Here is a 16,130-nt window from a genome sequence, read left to right as displayed (position 1 = left end):
AAATGTAAAAATATGAAGATGCTTTTGATGTTAGGAAAAGAAAGGGGGAAATTAGAATTAGTGAACAGAGAAATGACATACCATCATAAATGAAAATATATATTATCCATTGTTAGGTCTTAAACAGTAATTACAGGAGAAAATGGCAATGATAAAATCAATGCAAAAGTTAAGGAGCCCTCTTTGGGGAATTAGGGGTCACACAAACCAAAAAGTATGTTAGGTGATGATTTCAAGTGAATTTCTAGGCTATTCTGAGGGTGAGATTGCAAATACCTCTTACAGTTCCAGATTTTCTTTTTCCTAATAATCAAAGTACCTGTGGGAATTTAGTTGATCTTGAGATGGTGATTAATAAAAGAAGGCACTGAAATTTTGGTGGGATTGAGGGAGCTCATTGATGACATCTGATGACTTGTTCTGGGTAAAGAAGTATAACTACTATTTGTTTTTAAAGAATTTCACTGAGCAGCATCTAGTTAATTCTTAGGGATTTATTAATAAATGTATAACTTTTATAATTTTATATTTACCATCTGATAGCTTAGTTGGAGAAACTTTATTTCAGAATCAGGGCTTCTTGACATTTCTTCTCTATTTTGAACATAATTGGAAATGTATCAGATGATGTTAAGCGATAATAGTAGCTGATTTTTTTGAGTTCTTGCTTTGTGTCAGGAAATGTGCTTGCAATATATTATTTAATCATCACAATACACTGTAACATTGGTATTATGGTAAACCACATTTTATGTAAAACGGAACTAAACCCAAAGATGTAAAAAATAAACCAGTTACATATTTAGTAACAGAGAATTTCTGAAGAAATATCTGCCACTCCTCTATCAATATCTTTTCAGATAAATAAATAGGAACATAGTGAAAATTCAGTTTTGCAAGCCAGAACTAACAGTGTATTTTCTTTGTTGTTTATAGAAGTATCTATTAAAGAGACTTAATTCAATATGGAATATTTATGTAACTATAATTCGTGAAAATGTGTTGGTATTACAAGATGACTACTTAGCTCTGTAAGTATATTTTAAGAAATGGTAATTGAATAAAATACATTCATATTAATAGGCTTCCAGAAGTCATAAAATAAAATCTTCATATCCGTTATTCATTGAGAGATTTTGTATGCTATTAGTATTTGAGAACAATAGCTCAGAGATTGGTGGGCTACATGTATTCTAAGAGAAGATGGTCAATTTGAGATCTTAATTTACCTGCAAAGCACATGCATGTACACACAGGAGCTTATAGCTCTATATTCTCAAAGCTTAGACTACTGGTTGAAATCATAAATGTGTCCTACTATTGGTGAAGATGTGCTCAGCAAAGCTAGCCTATACCAGTGAGTTGATGGGCATGGAAAAGCCATGGGGGAAAAGGTCCCCTCTGTACATTGTTGTTAACAGAAATCCTGTCATTATGCAGATAAGATGAGGTAGGTAGACAGTGATATAGATCAGTTATTGGTGTATGAGCATGAGTTAATATCACAAATGACTTTCATATTACTGGTCGGGTGAGGAGAGTAAGCATGTTGTCATGGTGGTCTGGGAAGGAGGCAAGAGGCAAAATGGAGTGGTAGTATTTCTGTCTTTCTTGTGCCCTAAGTTTTGTGTGTAGGATGGTCTCTAGATTTAGGGAGGGACTCTGTAGCCAATAACAGTACGGGGATTATACCTACAACTTCTGGTCAAGTTCAAACCAATTAGACCAAGCAAGAAAAACAAAATATACAAAGTATGATTGTTCTCTCTCAATAGTACTCTTCTGAGAGGGCCAAAATTTTAGTGCTAAGGGATGTGACTGGAAGGACATAGAATGGAATGGATGAGTAGGGGTACAATGGTAAGGACTAGCTAGGATCGAGAGTGGATAGGCAATTTGTATGAGTGAATGCGAAAGCAGTGTGCTCAATCAGACAGCACATTTGTTAACTAGACATATCCTTGGCTCTCCTAAATTAGACTGAAGTGGCCTACTTTTTATAGCATCCCAGGGCCAGTTCTCTTCAGAGCAGCCCTGGGGAGTTGGACTGCACTTCCACAGAACTCCAGCTTGTTGCCACCAGCTTGGGATTGGGATGGGTGGGGTCAGGGAGTGAGTACACATGTAGATGAATGCCTAGAGCTCTCAGAGGGCCTCCAGCCTTGGACATTCCTCTTTAGTTTATCAGAAGGTCATGTCAGGCTGGGTTGAAACTGGAGGATGGAGTAACAGAAATCTGGCTCTTGCATTTTCTGGAAACTTAAGGCCGATTTGTGTTTCTTGACCCTTACCCCAAACCTGGAGTAGGGACCACAAGGCATCACTTACCTGGATTTATTACTGGTCTTCACTGTATTCTTTTGAACTTATTTTGTTTTGAAGTACAATGTATTCCCCTTCTCAGCTGTAAAAACCAACGAAACCAACCAAACACTGTTATTCTTTTTCTTTATTCTTTTAACATGTACATAACAGTCAGGGGGAGTAGAAGAAACACCAAAACAAGAGAAAACAAATTGTAGAAGGGGAGAAATGAACTATGCCCTTTCCCTTTCTTGTATAGAGAAAGAACTTTATTTTAAAGTCTGTTAGATTAGATACTCTAAAATCATTTTTTTATCCATAAGGGAATTCTAGTAAAAGGGAGGAAAAATAAATTGACAACAGCTGTGGAGCCTGGGTACACCCATGTGTGCTTGAGGGAGATGAAGGATGGCAGCAATTTGTTTCTAACTTTCAGAAAGTACTAGTCTTAGAAACTTTTTTTGGTGCCTAAGAGCCTCTCAGGAAATATTTCTACGAATCTTAAATACATCTGTCATCCACAAAAGCAATTTTTTTAAACAAACTTGATGTCATTGAAAGGATATTTAAAAATACCCATCCTTTTATAAAACACACATTCTTGGAGGCAGAGAAAATGAAGGTGGTAATGCAAAATGAACTGTTTTTCTTTGACTTTTTCTTCAAGAATATCACTGGAAAAACTTTTTGGAACTGTGTGTTGGTTGGGCCTTGAAGACTGTCTTCAGTTGTCAAAAGAACTCTTTGCAAAATGGGTGGACCATCCAGAAAATGAGTAAGAGTAATATAATTCCTTACGTTTTTGTCCTTGTATTTTAGCCCGAGCAATTTCCCTTTTTGATGTACTCACTGTGGGAATGAGTGTTTTGCCTTCACTTGGCTAAGCGCTTTCTCCTACTATTCTTTTAAAATACCTTTTTTAAAAAACCAGTGTTTAATGTGGGTGTGTGTAGAACAACAGGTTAGAATTTATACAATGAATCATCACCCAGGACCTCTCATTCCCAGTGCATTCTTCCAATAAGCACTTAGTTTTAGCTTTCTATGCTTGTTTTGAGTCTTAATAGGTTGTTTTTTCATGATTTTTATATCTAAGAGTGCAGCAGAGCACCTCTCTCTCTCTCTCCATCTCTCTCTTAGTTTGTTGCCTCACTGAGTGCTGAGACTAACTCCCATTTTGGTTTTGTCAGCTTTAATATACCAACTCAGATGTACTCTTAGGAAATGTGATAATGAGATACAAGACCAAACTGTATTATCAATATACACTATACTACTCTAATTTACTTCTTTCTTAAAGCTCCTTAGTTTGGAATTTGATGATCTCTTCTCATGGAATTAATGCTAACGTCAGTTTTGACAATTGCCTCTCTAGATCCCTACTTTTGAACTTTATCTGTGTCTTCAAAGATTTTTTCTAGATTTATACTTCTAAAATATGGTAACCTGGATCAACATATAACTTAACTGCTGTGAAAAATAACATTGTATGTTATATCTTACAGAATACCTTATCCAATTAAAGAAGTGGTTTTATGTTATGGCATTGCCTTGGGAAGTGATAAAGAGTGGGACATCTTGTTAAATATTTACACTAATACAACAAAGGAAGAAGAAAAGTTTCAACTTGTTTATGCAATGAGCTGCAGCAAAGACCCATGGATACTTAACAGGTGATTATGGCCAGCTTACCTTGAGAGTTTCTGCTGGAGGAATGAAATTAATAAACTAAAGGGAAAAAATAGAAATGTGCTAATGTAAGTATTAAAATGATGCATATTTGTACCTCACTACCTTAGAACCGTGGGATTTTATCTCGTTTATTTAAACTAACTCTTTATGTTGGATGTTTAAAATGTATTTTCTACACATGCGCTTTTGCAGATATATGGAGTATGCTATCAGCGCATCCCCATTCACTTCTAATGAAACAAATATAATTGAGGTTGTGGCAGCATCTGACATTGGCTGGTACGTCGCAAAAGACTTCTTAGTCAACAACTGGAAAGCTGTGAGTAAAAGGTAAGAAGGAAAGTGAGACCTTTCTTTCATTTAGGTCACTGGTTTGGTGGTGGAAGCTCAGTTTTAGTCTAGCTAGGTCACAAAAGTCCTTTGCATTGACTAGAAAAGTGATCATGTTTCCTGTGTTTAGTCTCACTACAAACTGCCTGTGTTATGGAAGAGCAATGCATGAACTTTTAACTACAGCTTGAATATTATAGTTGACAAAATGAGGATGCCTATTCTACTTGGTATATTCACCTTAGTTCACTTCTCTTGCGCATTCTGCTACAAAATGAGTTTCAGACTCAAATTAATTTGCATTCGACATCTTATGCATTTATTTTTAGGGCTTAATTTATATTCAGCAGTCTTGCTCAATTTTGCTAATAGTTTTGTTTGAATAGACAATAACATGATTTATGAATTGTTGGAAATAAAATTTCAACTTAATAATTACAATTTTATACTCAAAATGGCACAGGAATACTTAGTTTTTTGCATATCTAAATATTTAATTATCACTAAACAGACATATTTGACATGATAATACGTATGTCACTAGTCCTCATGTAATGATGAAGATAGTATAAAATTATAAGTAAAAAATGCTTATGCCAAATTAAATTTTATATTAAAATGTAGAAAGTATTTGTACTGAATTTGCTAAAATGTGACTGAGCACTAACGAGTTTTTCTCAAGCACATCCTAGTGGATGCTACTCATGAAGATGGGGATGATAAGCCTTCTGGGACAGACAGAGACAATAGCTCAATCAGTTTCGAAACTGTTTTAACCCTCACTTTTGCAAACTCACAGTGAATTTTAGCATTATAAAGTCTCCAAGAAGCCCTGCAGAAGGAAACCTAGAGTTTTCCATACAGTTTGACTACATAGCATCTTCTAGGAATAGTTCTTCTAAACTCCAGCTTGGGATATGCTGATGTAAACAAAGTGTAATTTTGCCAGCAGAGTAATCGTTCCAGAAGAAACACAGACAGGAGAAACAAAATTTTCCAACCTACTCATTTGGAACTGGAACTAAAAAACCCCTTCGTTAACATTTAGGTCTTGGTTTCTTCTAGATGTATTTGATAAATTCTAAGATTCTTCCTGGTAATAAAACGTTTTAGTTTTTCTACGTCAAGGTGCAGTTCAAATTGTTATTGGGGATGTAAAGGGATTAGGACTTGGTATCTGATAAATGCTGTGGAGGAGAGATGGCAAGGGCTTTGGGGGTTTAAGTGGAAGAAAGGGAGGTGAGTGTGATTTGAACAAGCACAATTGCAAATCTCCTCCTTTTACCTGGAGGACCTAACACCAGGAAATACCTGGAGGCAGAGCTGGGAGGTCAACTTGGGACTAATTAAAGTGACTGGCTGGAGCTTAGAGCACTGGAGAGGAGATAGGAGTTGGGAAAGTAAGTTGAGGGTCAGGCATCATCTCCACACCGAGGCACATGTTGGAATTGAGTACATCATCGATGGCAGTGCAGGAACCTCTGGGCCTTTCAGTCAGGCCCAGAATTCTTCCCAGGAAGCCTACTCTGGAAATACATTTTGAAATATTTGATTGAATAAAACAACTTTTGGCTTGATCTTTATCCCTACTCTCATAGACAGAGCATTACACTGGTTGCTGTGGGAAAATTTAGTTAATTATTGGGCCAAAGATGATCTCTTGAATACTTATTCCAATGAGAAAGACTCCATTGGTCATAAAGCTATCTTTCAAGTTACAGAAAAGTCAATAGGTACACATAGCTATGAATAGATCCTATCTATGTAAATAGGGATGGAGCAATAGTTTTTTTGTGACTTCATTGGTTGTGGTAGAAGCGTTATTTGTGCCTTTATCATCTCTTAAATGGGCTTCACAGCATACAGAAAAACCATAGTTTAATTTGAATTTAGAATACAGAGCATGATCAGTTTTAAACTCAGCCTGTTCAAAATGAATCTTACCTTCTTCATTCACTAAGCACTTGATTTTTTTTTCTCCACATATTATTATATTCCCTAAAGTCTTAAGCTTAAAAACTTAAGCTTAAAAACATTTTCACTTCTACTTGGTTGTATTTCATGATGGGGAACACAGCTGAGAAGGCTAAACAGAAGCACAGCAAGGTGAGAGGTTATCAGAGCGGAGAGTCCAAGCACTGGGGGATCTGTTCCCATGGCGTGGATCAGGCCAGATGCCTTGGTGTACCCATGCTTGACTCATGGCCATCCTTTCCACAAGGAATCAGACACAGTAGGGGAGATGAAGGGAGGGGAAATGTGAGAAGGGGGAGAGGTAGAAGGGTGAGCCATACTGGAGTACCCAAATCACTGTTCCCACACTAACATTAGATGTTATCAAATTTTTAAAAAGGATTACTATATTGACACATATTGGCTTTTAACTTTATATTAATTAGAATGTATTTGAACACTGATGGGGGTAAACTATGTGAAATGCAGTTTTGTTGAGTCACATTTGAAAGAGATTACTCTCTCAACAAGAATGATAAATCATCTCTGTTTCAAAAATAACTCCTCTTGAAGTTGACAAGAGCAGGAAGAAATGAAGTGTGCCAGGTAATCTAATACATGCTTCCACATACATTATCTCATTTACGCTCCAGAGCAACGCTCCTAAGGATCTGTTATTCTCCATTTTTACAATGTATTAATTGTCCAAGGTAATATCAAACCCAGCCCTGCCTCCTTGGGTAACCTTTCTCCTGTGTCTGGCAGAAATTCACACATTTAGCACCAAAGATAGGTTTCCTCTATTTTCTATTTTATTTAATTTGAGACAGAGTTTTGCTCTTGTTGCCCAGGCTGGAGTGTAATGGGGCAATATCAGCTCACTGCAGCCTCAGCCTCACAGGTTCAAGCGATTTTTCTGCCTCAGCCTCTGGAGTAGCTGGGATTACAGGCATGTGCCACTACACCCAGCTAATTTTGTATTTGTAGTATTGATAGAGTCTCTCCATGTTGGTCAGGCTGGTCTCGAACGCCCAACCTCATGCAATCCGACCACCTTGGCCTCCCAAAGTGCTGGGGTTACAGGCGTGAGCCACCACATGGGGCCTTTATTTTTCTTTTTAAGATTGGAATTTGGGTTCTTAGAAACTCAAATTTCTTGAGTCATTTTATAGGCTTTTTCTGCCTGGCTGGCCAATTATAATAGAGAACTAAGAAATATTCCTCTTTCTTCATAGAAACAGTTTTGCTTGCCTAAAGTATATGCAGAATTATATTGTTCTTTACTTTGCTCAGGTAGACACAGTGTAAGTTACGGCTAGGAACTTGGAAAAACAGCAGCACTATTTTCTCTCATCTTTATTAATATATTATACCAAAGTTAACTCTCATAATTTTTAATTTCAAGTAGAAATTTTTGAAGGAAATCAATTGTATATATTAACTATTCAACCATCTCTTGGTCAGTCCATTATAATAACCCTATTTTAATTTTTCTTTCTTTTTTAATGCACCCAAAAGTCTTTTATATACTTTTTTAACTACAGCCACACTTTGAGCAGGTAAGTATCTCCTGTTTTTTCATAGCAATACTTCACTGCTATTTTAAGATTTTTTTTTTGCTGGATATTCAAGTACAGTAACCTGGAGGGGAAGTTTCCATTACTGTGCCTATTGAAACAAGCACAGGTAGAGCCATGGTGCTCAGCCTTCAGGATCACCAACATTTAGAGAACATCAGAATATATGAATCCTCTCTCCAAAAGAGCATATATAAATGCAGCATTTTAAATACACATTCCGGGGTTTTAGTCAGCAGTTCTGAAATTGATCCTCCATTAACTACTGTTTTTTTAAGGGGTATAATTTACATATTTATTTATTCCCTTACAAATTGTATTGATTTGAACATGTGACATGTATTCCAACTACCTCATCTTAAAAGATAATGGTTGTTTCTAAGAAGAGCTTGTTAGAGTTAAATAATAGATTTGTGTAATACATATAAGTATTTAACTATAATATTTCCTTAGTGTTAATAGGATTTTCTATTAAAAGATGAAGCTAAACTAGTTCATACACGTTTTTACTTAGCTTTGGAAGATAGGAATTAATAGGGGCTGTACACTTGGCATGCATCTGCTATCTAAAATATAGCTTTATCTTGCAAAACCCTTTCCACCCTTGATTAACATTTATTGCCTTGTAGGTATGGAACACAATCATTGATTAATCTAATATATACAATAGGGAGAGCCATAACTACAGATATACAGATTGAGGAGGTAAGTACTTTAAATATTATGAAATACAGTGATAATTTGGAAACCACTTTTTATGCAATTTGGACTTGCTAAAATTAAAAATAATATGCTTATCTGAATCATTACATTCTATGCTTCTATTGGTGCTGTATCACTGTGAGAGAAGAGTTTTTAATTGTATCCTGCTTCTGAAATAGAGATCACCTGTTCTTGGAGGGTGGCATTTCATCCTTTCTCACCTGAATTACTGTAGTGGACTCTGGCCCAGGGTTCCCGTCACAAACTGCGCTTCCCTCCATCCCACCTTTGCCGTCACTTCCAGTCATTGCCCTGTTCCAAAGCTTCAGTAGCTTTTCATAGTTTTTCGAAGAAATTTTGAAATCTTGTGATTAGCACATGAGGCCCTTCATGATCTGGCCCTGCCTTACAGTTTGTCTTCATTTTGCTCACATCACCGCCAAGTGTCAGAGAGCAAGAGAGATGGACAGACACCCCTAAACACTTTTCCTCTACCTATACTGTATCACTTACAAATTTTCTTGAATTATTGCATTGCTTCACATTTTCTGGATTTCAAAAACACCCTATCTTCTGTCAGGAGAACGCTCCTCATCCCTGTTCCTCACTGGATAATTCCTAATCATCTTTTAAGATCCTGTGCCTACCACCTATTCTAGGAACTTTTTAATGAACCTATTTATACCCTCTTCTCACCCATGCTTTCAAGTCATCCTATGAATATATTTTTACCATAGTGCTTATTACATTATAGTGTAATCGCTGGTAAATATGTCTACCCCATGAGACTATAATGAGTTCCCTGAGGACTGAGATCATATCTTAGTTTTGTCTACTCTAGATTCTTACCATTTCCTGGCTTTGCTGTCCTCTAGGCTAAATATTTATTAGGCAGTCTTTTTCCATGTGAAGAGAAGCACAGCTCCCCGCTTACGTAATCTTTAGCACTCTCAGTTGCAGAAGGAAGGATAGTTTCTCAGAGCTTCAGGAGTTCCAGCCCTGGTAAAAAGCACTTTGGATGGTCCTACTTGGGTCAGACGCAGCAATCGCTGTGTCCGGGGAAGATGGAATACTCTGATTGGTCTAGCCAGAGTCATGTGGCCACACTAGGCAACAGCCCCACCCAAGTCACAGGCACTGGGAAGGGGAAGGGGTACTTCCGAAAGGCAAAAGGGATGTAACCAGAAGGTAAACAAAGCTGGCAAAAGCAGATGTCGACAAAAAGATGCATTTACACAAAGTAAAACAAGAATACAATATAAATACAACCTCTACACACCCAGTAGCATAGGTAAAATTAGAAAGAGTTATGGTACCAAATGGTGGCAAAGATATGGAGCAACTGGGACTCTTTTATACAGCAGAGAGGAATGTAACATGGCACGACCATGTCAGAAAAGAGGGAGTTTTTAAAAAATATTAACTGGAAACCATCTAAATGCCCATCCATAGGTGAATGAATAAGGAAAAGTAATATATCCACACAATGGAATACTATGGTGAAATGTTAAAATTTGTGTAGCAATATGGATGAATATCAAGGAGACTCTGTTTAGTAACAGAAGCAAGTCACATTCTGGGGAATGCAAATGGATCTATAGTGACAAAGGGCAGATCAGTAGTTGCCTGGGACAGAGAGCAATGAACTGCAATAGGGCCTGACGACCCGTTTGCGGGGTAGAGGAAATGTAGTGGATTGTGGCTGTGGTTTAAAAGGGGTACACATTGGTCAAAATTCATGGACGTGTCCGGTTCAAGTAGATCTAGTTTATTGTACATAAATTAAATCCCAGTAACACTGATTAACATTAAACACCACGGCCTGAAACTATGTTAATAAGAACAAGAAGAGTCTGTGTAAATAAATGTAAATCAACTCTCTCTAAGCAAATAAACAAATACATGTGTAGGTCATAAAGGCCTGAAATTTGATTCTAAGCAAAAAAAAAAAAAAAATAAAAAAAAGGAGACGTTGACAGTCATATCATTGTGATTATGAGAGAAGAATTGTTAATTCCTGAAGAAATTATCATTTTTTGAGTTTTGGCCTGCCTGAGGCTGAGCTGTCAGGACCTGATTTATGAGGGATTCCCTGGACAAGGGAAAGAAAAGTGCACCACACCCAGAATACGCTGGAACAAAAGCTCCAAGAATCAAGACTCAGTGTGTGTTTGTATCATCGGTTCGACCTTTGCCTGTACAGAATCTAGTGATATTTTGTTGTTGTTTTAAGGAATGAATTAATGAGGTTTGTAAATTTAGTAATTTTAAAAGTTTCAAAACTCTAGTCACTGACAGATTTTCAAAATTGCAAAAATGGATTTAGCAGTAAATTATTGCAATTTTTTTATGAATTAGCTAAGATGAATATTCTTGCGAACAACTATTCATGTCCAGCAGTGCTGCTAGGCTGCATCAGTTCACAGGATAGTATCTAAAATAAATACTAAAAAGGAAAGTGAAAATGAAGTGATTTGTGTCGCTTGTCCCTCCCCACAGGCACGATTTTCAAACACCTTCCACATCTCTAGCTCTGGTTTTTTTCCTCCCTCGGCTAGACATGCTCTCAAGCACATGTGAGGCCCACCTATAATCCCACACACCATCCCCACTCCCCTCCCACCGCTATGGGAGCCCTGGACACACTATCTGTGATGTGGAGTTGAGGGTTGGTGGTTACCACCTCCTGGCAGATGTGAGCAGGGAAGTAAAGAGCCGGGGAGGATTCTTCCTGGCTTTTTAACTTATTTTTCTCCAAAACATTTCTTTTACATTGCAATTAGGCTTGATAGCCCTATTACTATGCAATTTCAAATATGTTAGGGTTTAAGTGAGCTTTTGTGAGCTATGTCTTAGGGCTGCAAGTGTTTGGAGTTCTAATCCACTGATATAAAAATAGAGTTTTGGTAAAATGAAAATTGAAAAAATTTATAACATTTATATTTTGTAATATAATTTATTATTCACTTGGAGTATGATTTATCGGCAATATTGCAACAAATGTTCTGATGAGTGAATGCTTGACCTGACCCAGTGAGGTAATTCTACCAATGCACGAATCCGTTATCTAAGTATTCTCAAGTAAAGCATGACATTTGTAAAGATGCAAATATTATGTACCAATTTTGAGCTTTGGAAGTAGCAGTTTCTTTTGAGATTTACAGTGGGGGGTTTCACTGTATCTCTGTCTACAAATCTTAGATAACACTCTATATGTATTCAGTAAATATTCGTTGAGACTTAATATGTGCTTTGGGAATAGAACAATGAATAAGACATAGTTTCTGCTTCATGGACCTTCCTGTCACATTTGCTTCTTTGGGGTAGGTGTGGTGTTCATCACATTGTCCAGCCACAGTCTTCCCAGGGACACACAATCTAGGAGTATACATTTCTACTCATTCATTATCACCAATTTGCAAAATCATGTTGCTACTTTAGCATTTAGACGTTTATTTGGTCCAAATGAGAAGTTAGATTGCACTGATCAGCTGTCTCTTTGTCCTTCCAGCTGCAGCAGTTTTTCAATAACATGTTGGAGGAAGACCAGAGGATCAAAGTTCATACCAAATTACAGACAATAAAGAATGAAAACCTGAAAAACAAGAAGCGAAGAGACAGGATGGCTGAGTGGCTGAGGAGAAACACATAGGTTGGGGCTATCTTTCAGCGCTCCTCTTGCATATTATAATGGCATTTGCTCACAGTTTTGTCTTCCAATACTTTGTGAATCTGGAAAACCACACATTTTATTTGCATTTCAGTCACATTTATTAATCAGAGTGCCGTTCTTCCCATATTGTTACATTTGGCCCCGAGGTTGGGTGATTGCTGACAATTTTGCCAATGCTGCTATATTTCTGGGAAAGATGTCACTTCATGTTAGGCTACAATCCCAGAGAATTTACTTTAAATGTCATGGAAAAACAAATGTACCTAAGAAAGTCTTGCTTATTTTGTTGTGAAGCCAGTGGAATATGAAATCATTGGCTTTGATGAGGAGCACATTCTTTGCTGAGGGAAATAACAGTTTTGCAAAGCCCTAGGGTTTTTCAACATTGGAAATTGAAGATAACATGATAATATAAAGAAACAGACACTCGAAAAGTATATTCACTAGAAGACAGAAGAGCCAAAGCAAAGCAAGATGAGAAAAGAAACAGTAGACAATTTAATGAGCCCTAAAGGCAAGAAGTGTGTCTTCTCCTGCCCATTTCTCTCTCCCACAGTACGTCCTGCATTGAACCACGCATTGCTGGTTACTGAACTTTATGGTGTCACAAAAAGACAAATGATTGTAGGATCCTTGGAAGTGCACTTCGACTTGCTGTGGTGGAGGACCACGTGGAGATAAAGGCTCCGCTCTGCAGCTCTTGATTGTGTATTCACCTGTGGGATGGACATATTTTCAGCCTAAGCAGACGAGTGACAATAATGATGTCAAAAGATGATAGCAGGCCGGGCGTGGTAGCTCACGCCTATAATCCCAGCACTTTGGGAGGCCAAGGCAGGTGGATCACGAGGTCAAGAGATCAAGACCATCCTGGTCAACAAGGTGAAACCCTGCCTCTACTAAAAACACAAAAATTAGCTGGGCATGGTGGTGCGCACCTGTAGTCCCAGCTACTCGGGAGGCTGAAGCAGGAGAATTGCTTGAACCCAGGAGGCGGAGGTTTCGGTGAGCCGAGATCGTGCCATTGCACTCCAGTCTGTGTAACAACAGCGAAACTCTGTCCCAAAAAAAATAAAATAAAAAAAAAAAAAGGTTGATAGCAAGTACCAGCTACTATTTAGGGCAAAAGGAATTTTGAAATGAAGGAAACAGAACTAAAAGACTAACTGGAGCATAATCCTTACAGTTTTGCACTCAGGGGATTAAGTTTGAAACATGGTGTCTTTTGGCCAAATTGAACCTACTTGTAATGTGGACCAACTTACTTTATACATTTTCGTCAGTCTCAATGTATGGAATTAGCTTAGTTTTCTCATGCTTGATTAAACAAGACAACTAAAGCTAATCGTTCCTCTTCTCGACTTTGTGTATGTGATTTAATCTTTTATTTCATTTTTATTTTTGTAGAATGGAGGTAAACCTACAGATCTCCACCTCAGGACGATGTTGTAAAGATTAAGAAGTGTGACGTCAATTAACAGTCTTTAAAGATGTTATATAAGTTCCAAGCAATGTGATCTAAGGCTTTTTTCCTATTTCTTGTATATGTTAAGGCAGCCATAAATGAAAATACGATACCAACATTTGCTTTTATATTTGCATCACAAGAGAATTCTCCCTGAGTGTCGGGGGAGGCTGTGGGACTTCACCATGTGGACAAACTAAAGCACAGGACACTCAGACTTGGCCACAGGTCATAGGTCAGAGAATTTTTTTCTGCAAATTTAGAAATGTAAATTTTAGGTAATAAAATATCTGCATGCCTTCAAAGTGTTGTAGGTGAGATACTTTCCTGTTTTTTTTATTAAACACTCATTCTATATTTCCCATATTTCCTCTGATAATGAATCTCATCTTTCAATAACTTTGTCTTCACATGTCCTCTCAACTGCTTTTCTCTTCTTTCTCTTCCTCTCTGTTTTAGTCCATTTTGTGCTGCTGTCATGGAATACTTTAGACTGAGTAATTTATGAAGAGCAGAGATGTGTTTCTTATCATTTTGGAGGCTGGAGATTCCAAGGTCGAGGGGCCCGAATCTCACTAGGGCCTTCTTGCTGTGCCATCCCACGGTGGAAGGCAAGAGGGCAAGAGAAAAAACAGGGAAGAGGGAAGAGGACTGACTCTTTTTTTTTTTAATCAGGAACGCACTCCCAAGACAACTAACCCACTCGCCTGATAACAGCATTAATGTATTCACGAAGGCAGTGCCTTCCTGACCTAATCACCTCTTAAAAGTCCCAGCTCTCAACATTGTGTTGAGGATTAAGTTTCCAACACAAGACCTTGGAGGGACACATTCAAACCATAGCTCTCTCCTCTATTTCCATTCCTGTTTTTTCTCCCTCAAGCTCCCGCTTCCCTTCTTTCCCTTTTCCCCTTTCTCCTCTTTCCAGTAATCTCTGCCCTCCTTCTGCCTGGTTGTTCTTATCCTTTCTCTTTGGTCTTCCTACCCGACCATGCTCTCAGTCCACCAAGTGTGCTTTGGGGCTGACACTGAGGCCCAAGAAGGCTCTGATGCCTGTATTGGGTGATGGCCAAGAACCACTGATCTCACCAGAAGAGCATGTAGGCTGGTCTCTCCAGACTGTTAAAAGCTAAACTGAATTCTGTTACATCTTAGCTTCTATAGTAATTAAACAGTGCTGAAGGTGTTTCTCCAAAATCAAATGCCTAAATATTTGATTAATGGTCTTTCCTCTAAATATCGAAAAAATGGATTATATATCTTTTTTCTTACTTGGATGAAGCTGGTTATTTAAACACTGCATTTTATTATGCTTTACCTTATACAAAGTATAAAAGTAAGTAATTGTTGATTGGTTTCTGTGATAGCAATAATGTAGTAACAAGCGAGGGAGTGATACTGAGGCTGATTTGTCTGAGTGGTATAAACACTTTATTAACCAATAAAAACAGCTTATCTATTAGCACCCCAACTATAAAACAATTTCCCTGACCCAGTCCATTTAATGTATAGCTTTCATCCTGAAAACAACAAGATGTACAATAGAGTCATGATTTTTTCCAATTTCATAATTAGAAATTAAATTTTTTCTCACAATCTTATGACTTTTTTTTTTTTGTCCATCCCCATTCTGTGACTTGCCATTGTTGACTTTAAATAAAGGAATTTAGTGTGGTGTTCAACATCTTTTGTAATTTAGATCTCTGGGACTAATCTGTATAGCAATTTATTTTGAGGAATGCATGAAGAAGCAAAGTGAGATGAGATTTAAAATGCAGCTCTTCTTAGTTACTTTTCTTGTTTAATCCATTCTTTGCTCCAATAAATGCTATCTTTTTCTCATCCAATTCTAACAGGATTACCATGTTCAAAGCAAAGCCTTAAGGGGTGCTTACAAGTAAATATAACTGCCTCCCCCACACAAAGAATGATGTATAGCACAATTGGCAGCATTTGAAACCATACAAATGTTGCCTTTGGCTCATTCTTCTAATTCAACAAGATTTAGCAAAGGTAATCTCTACAACACACATATTTAGGAGTTATTTGGACTCTTCCTCTTCCCTTGTCTTCATAAATCAGTCCTAGAGGTGATAGAGAACAAGGTAGGCAGGTGAACCACTGGGAACTGAGGGGGAGCTGTGGCGGTCCATGACCTGAAGTGGGGCATAAGAGTTTGAGTGGAGTGAAGGGGGAGTAAAGGAAGAATCCACACAGAGGAGGGAAGAACACAGTGGGATGTCAGAACCCAGAGAGGGTGAATAGGGTCACCACACAGTGGAAGAATGGGTTATGACATGGTGACTTAGAGCCCAGATAGGGTGAGAAGGGTGTCTAATGGGGGGGTGTAACCCAGAATGGGCAGTTCAAGTCCTTGTGGGGTAAGGAGGACATCCACATGTTGGAAGGTGGCCTAGTATGAGGTATGAGAACA

The 16,130-nt window shown here is 37.8% G+C and overlaps 1 protein-coding gene across 3 annotated transcripts in view; it reads left to right on the top strand.

Annotated features, from left to right (window-relative positions):
* LVRN (laeverin) overlaps positions 1–13,011 on the top strand; it is a 73,086-nt gene extending 60,075 nt beyond the window's left edge. Inside the window, exons 15-21 of one of the 3 annotated variants that reach the window (XR_004267493.1) lie at positions 937–1,031; positions 2,972–3,079; positions 3,810–3,977; positions 4,189–4,326; positions 7,798–7,838; positions 8,486–8,561; positions 12,070–12,695. Coding sequence is in view for 2 of the 3 variants with exons in the window: in XM_032273992.1 (XP_032129883.1) it covers positions 937–1,031; positions 2,972–3,079; positions 3,810–3,977; positions 4,189–4,326; positions 8,486–8,561; positions 12,070–12,210 (726 nt within the window). In the remaining variant the exon portion in view is untranslated. Of the gene's footprint in view, positions 1–936; positions 1,032–2,971; positions 3,080–3,809; positions 3,978–4,188; positions 4,327–7,797; positions 7,839–8,485; positions 8,562–12,069; positions 12,696–12,787 lie in introns of those variants that run through there. The other 2 variants (XM_032273992.1, XM_032273983.1) reach the window with 2 other exon arrangements.
* The last annotated feature ends 3,119 nt before the right edge of the window (positions 13,012–16,130 follow it).

The sequence above is a fragment of the Sapajus apella genome, unplaced genomic scaffold (assembly GCF_009761245.1).
Source record: "Sapajus apella isolate SASKATOON/1434 unplaced genomic scaffold, GSC_monkey_1.0 scaffold1, whole genome shotgun sequence".
NCBI lineage: Eukaryota > Metazoa > Chordata > Mammalia > Primates > Cebidae > Sapajus > Sapajus apella.
The sequence above is the reverse complement of the archived record's forward strand: the minus strand, read 5'-3'. Positions and strand labels throughout refer to the sequence as shown.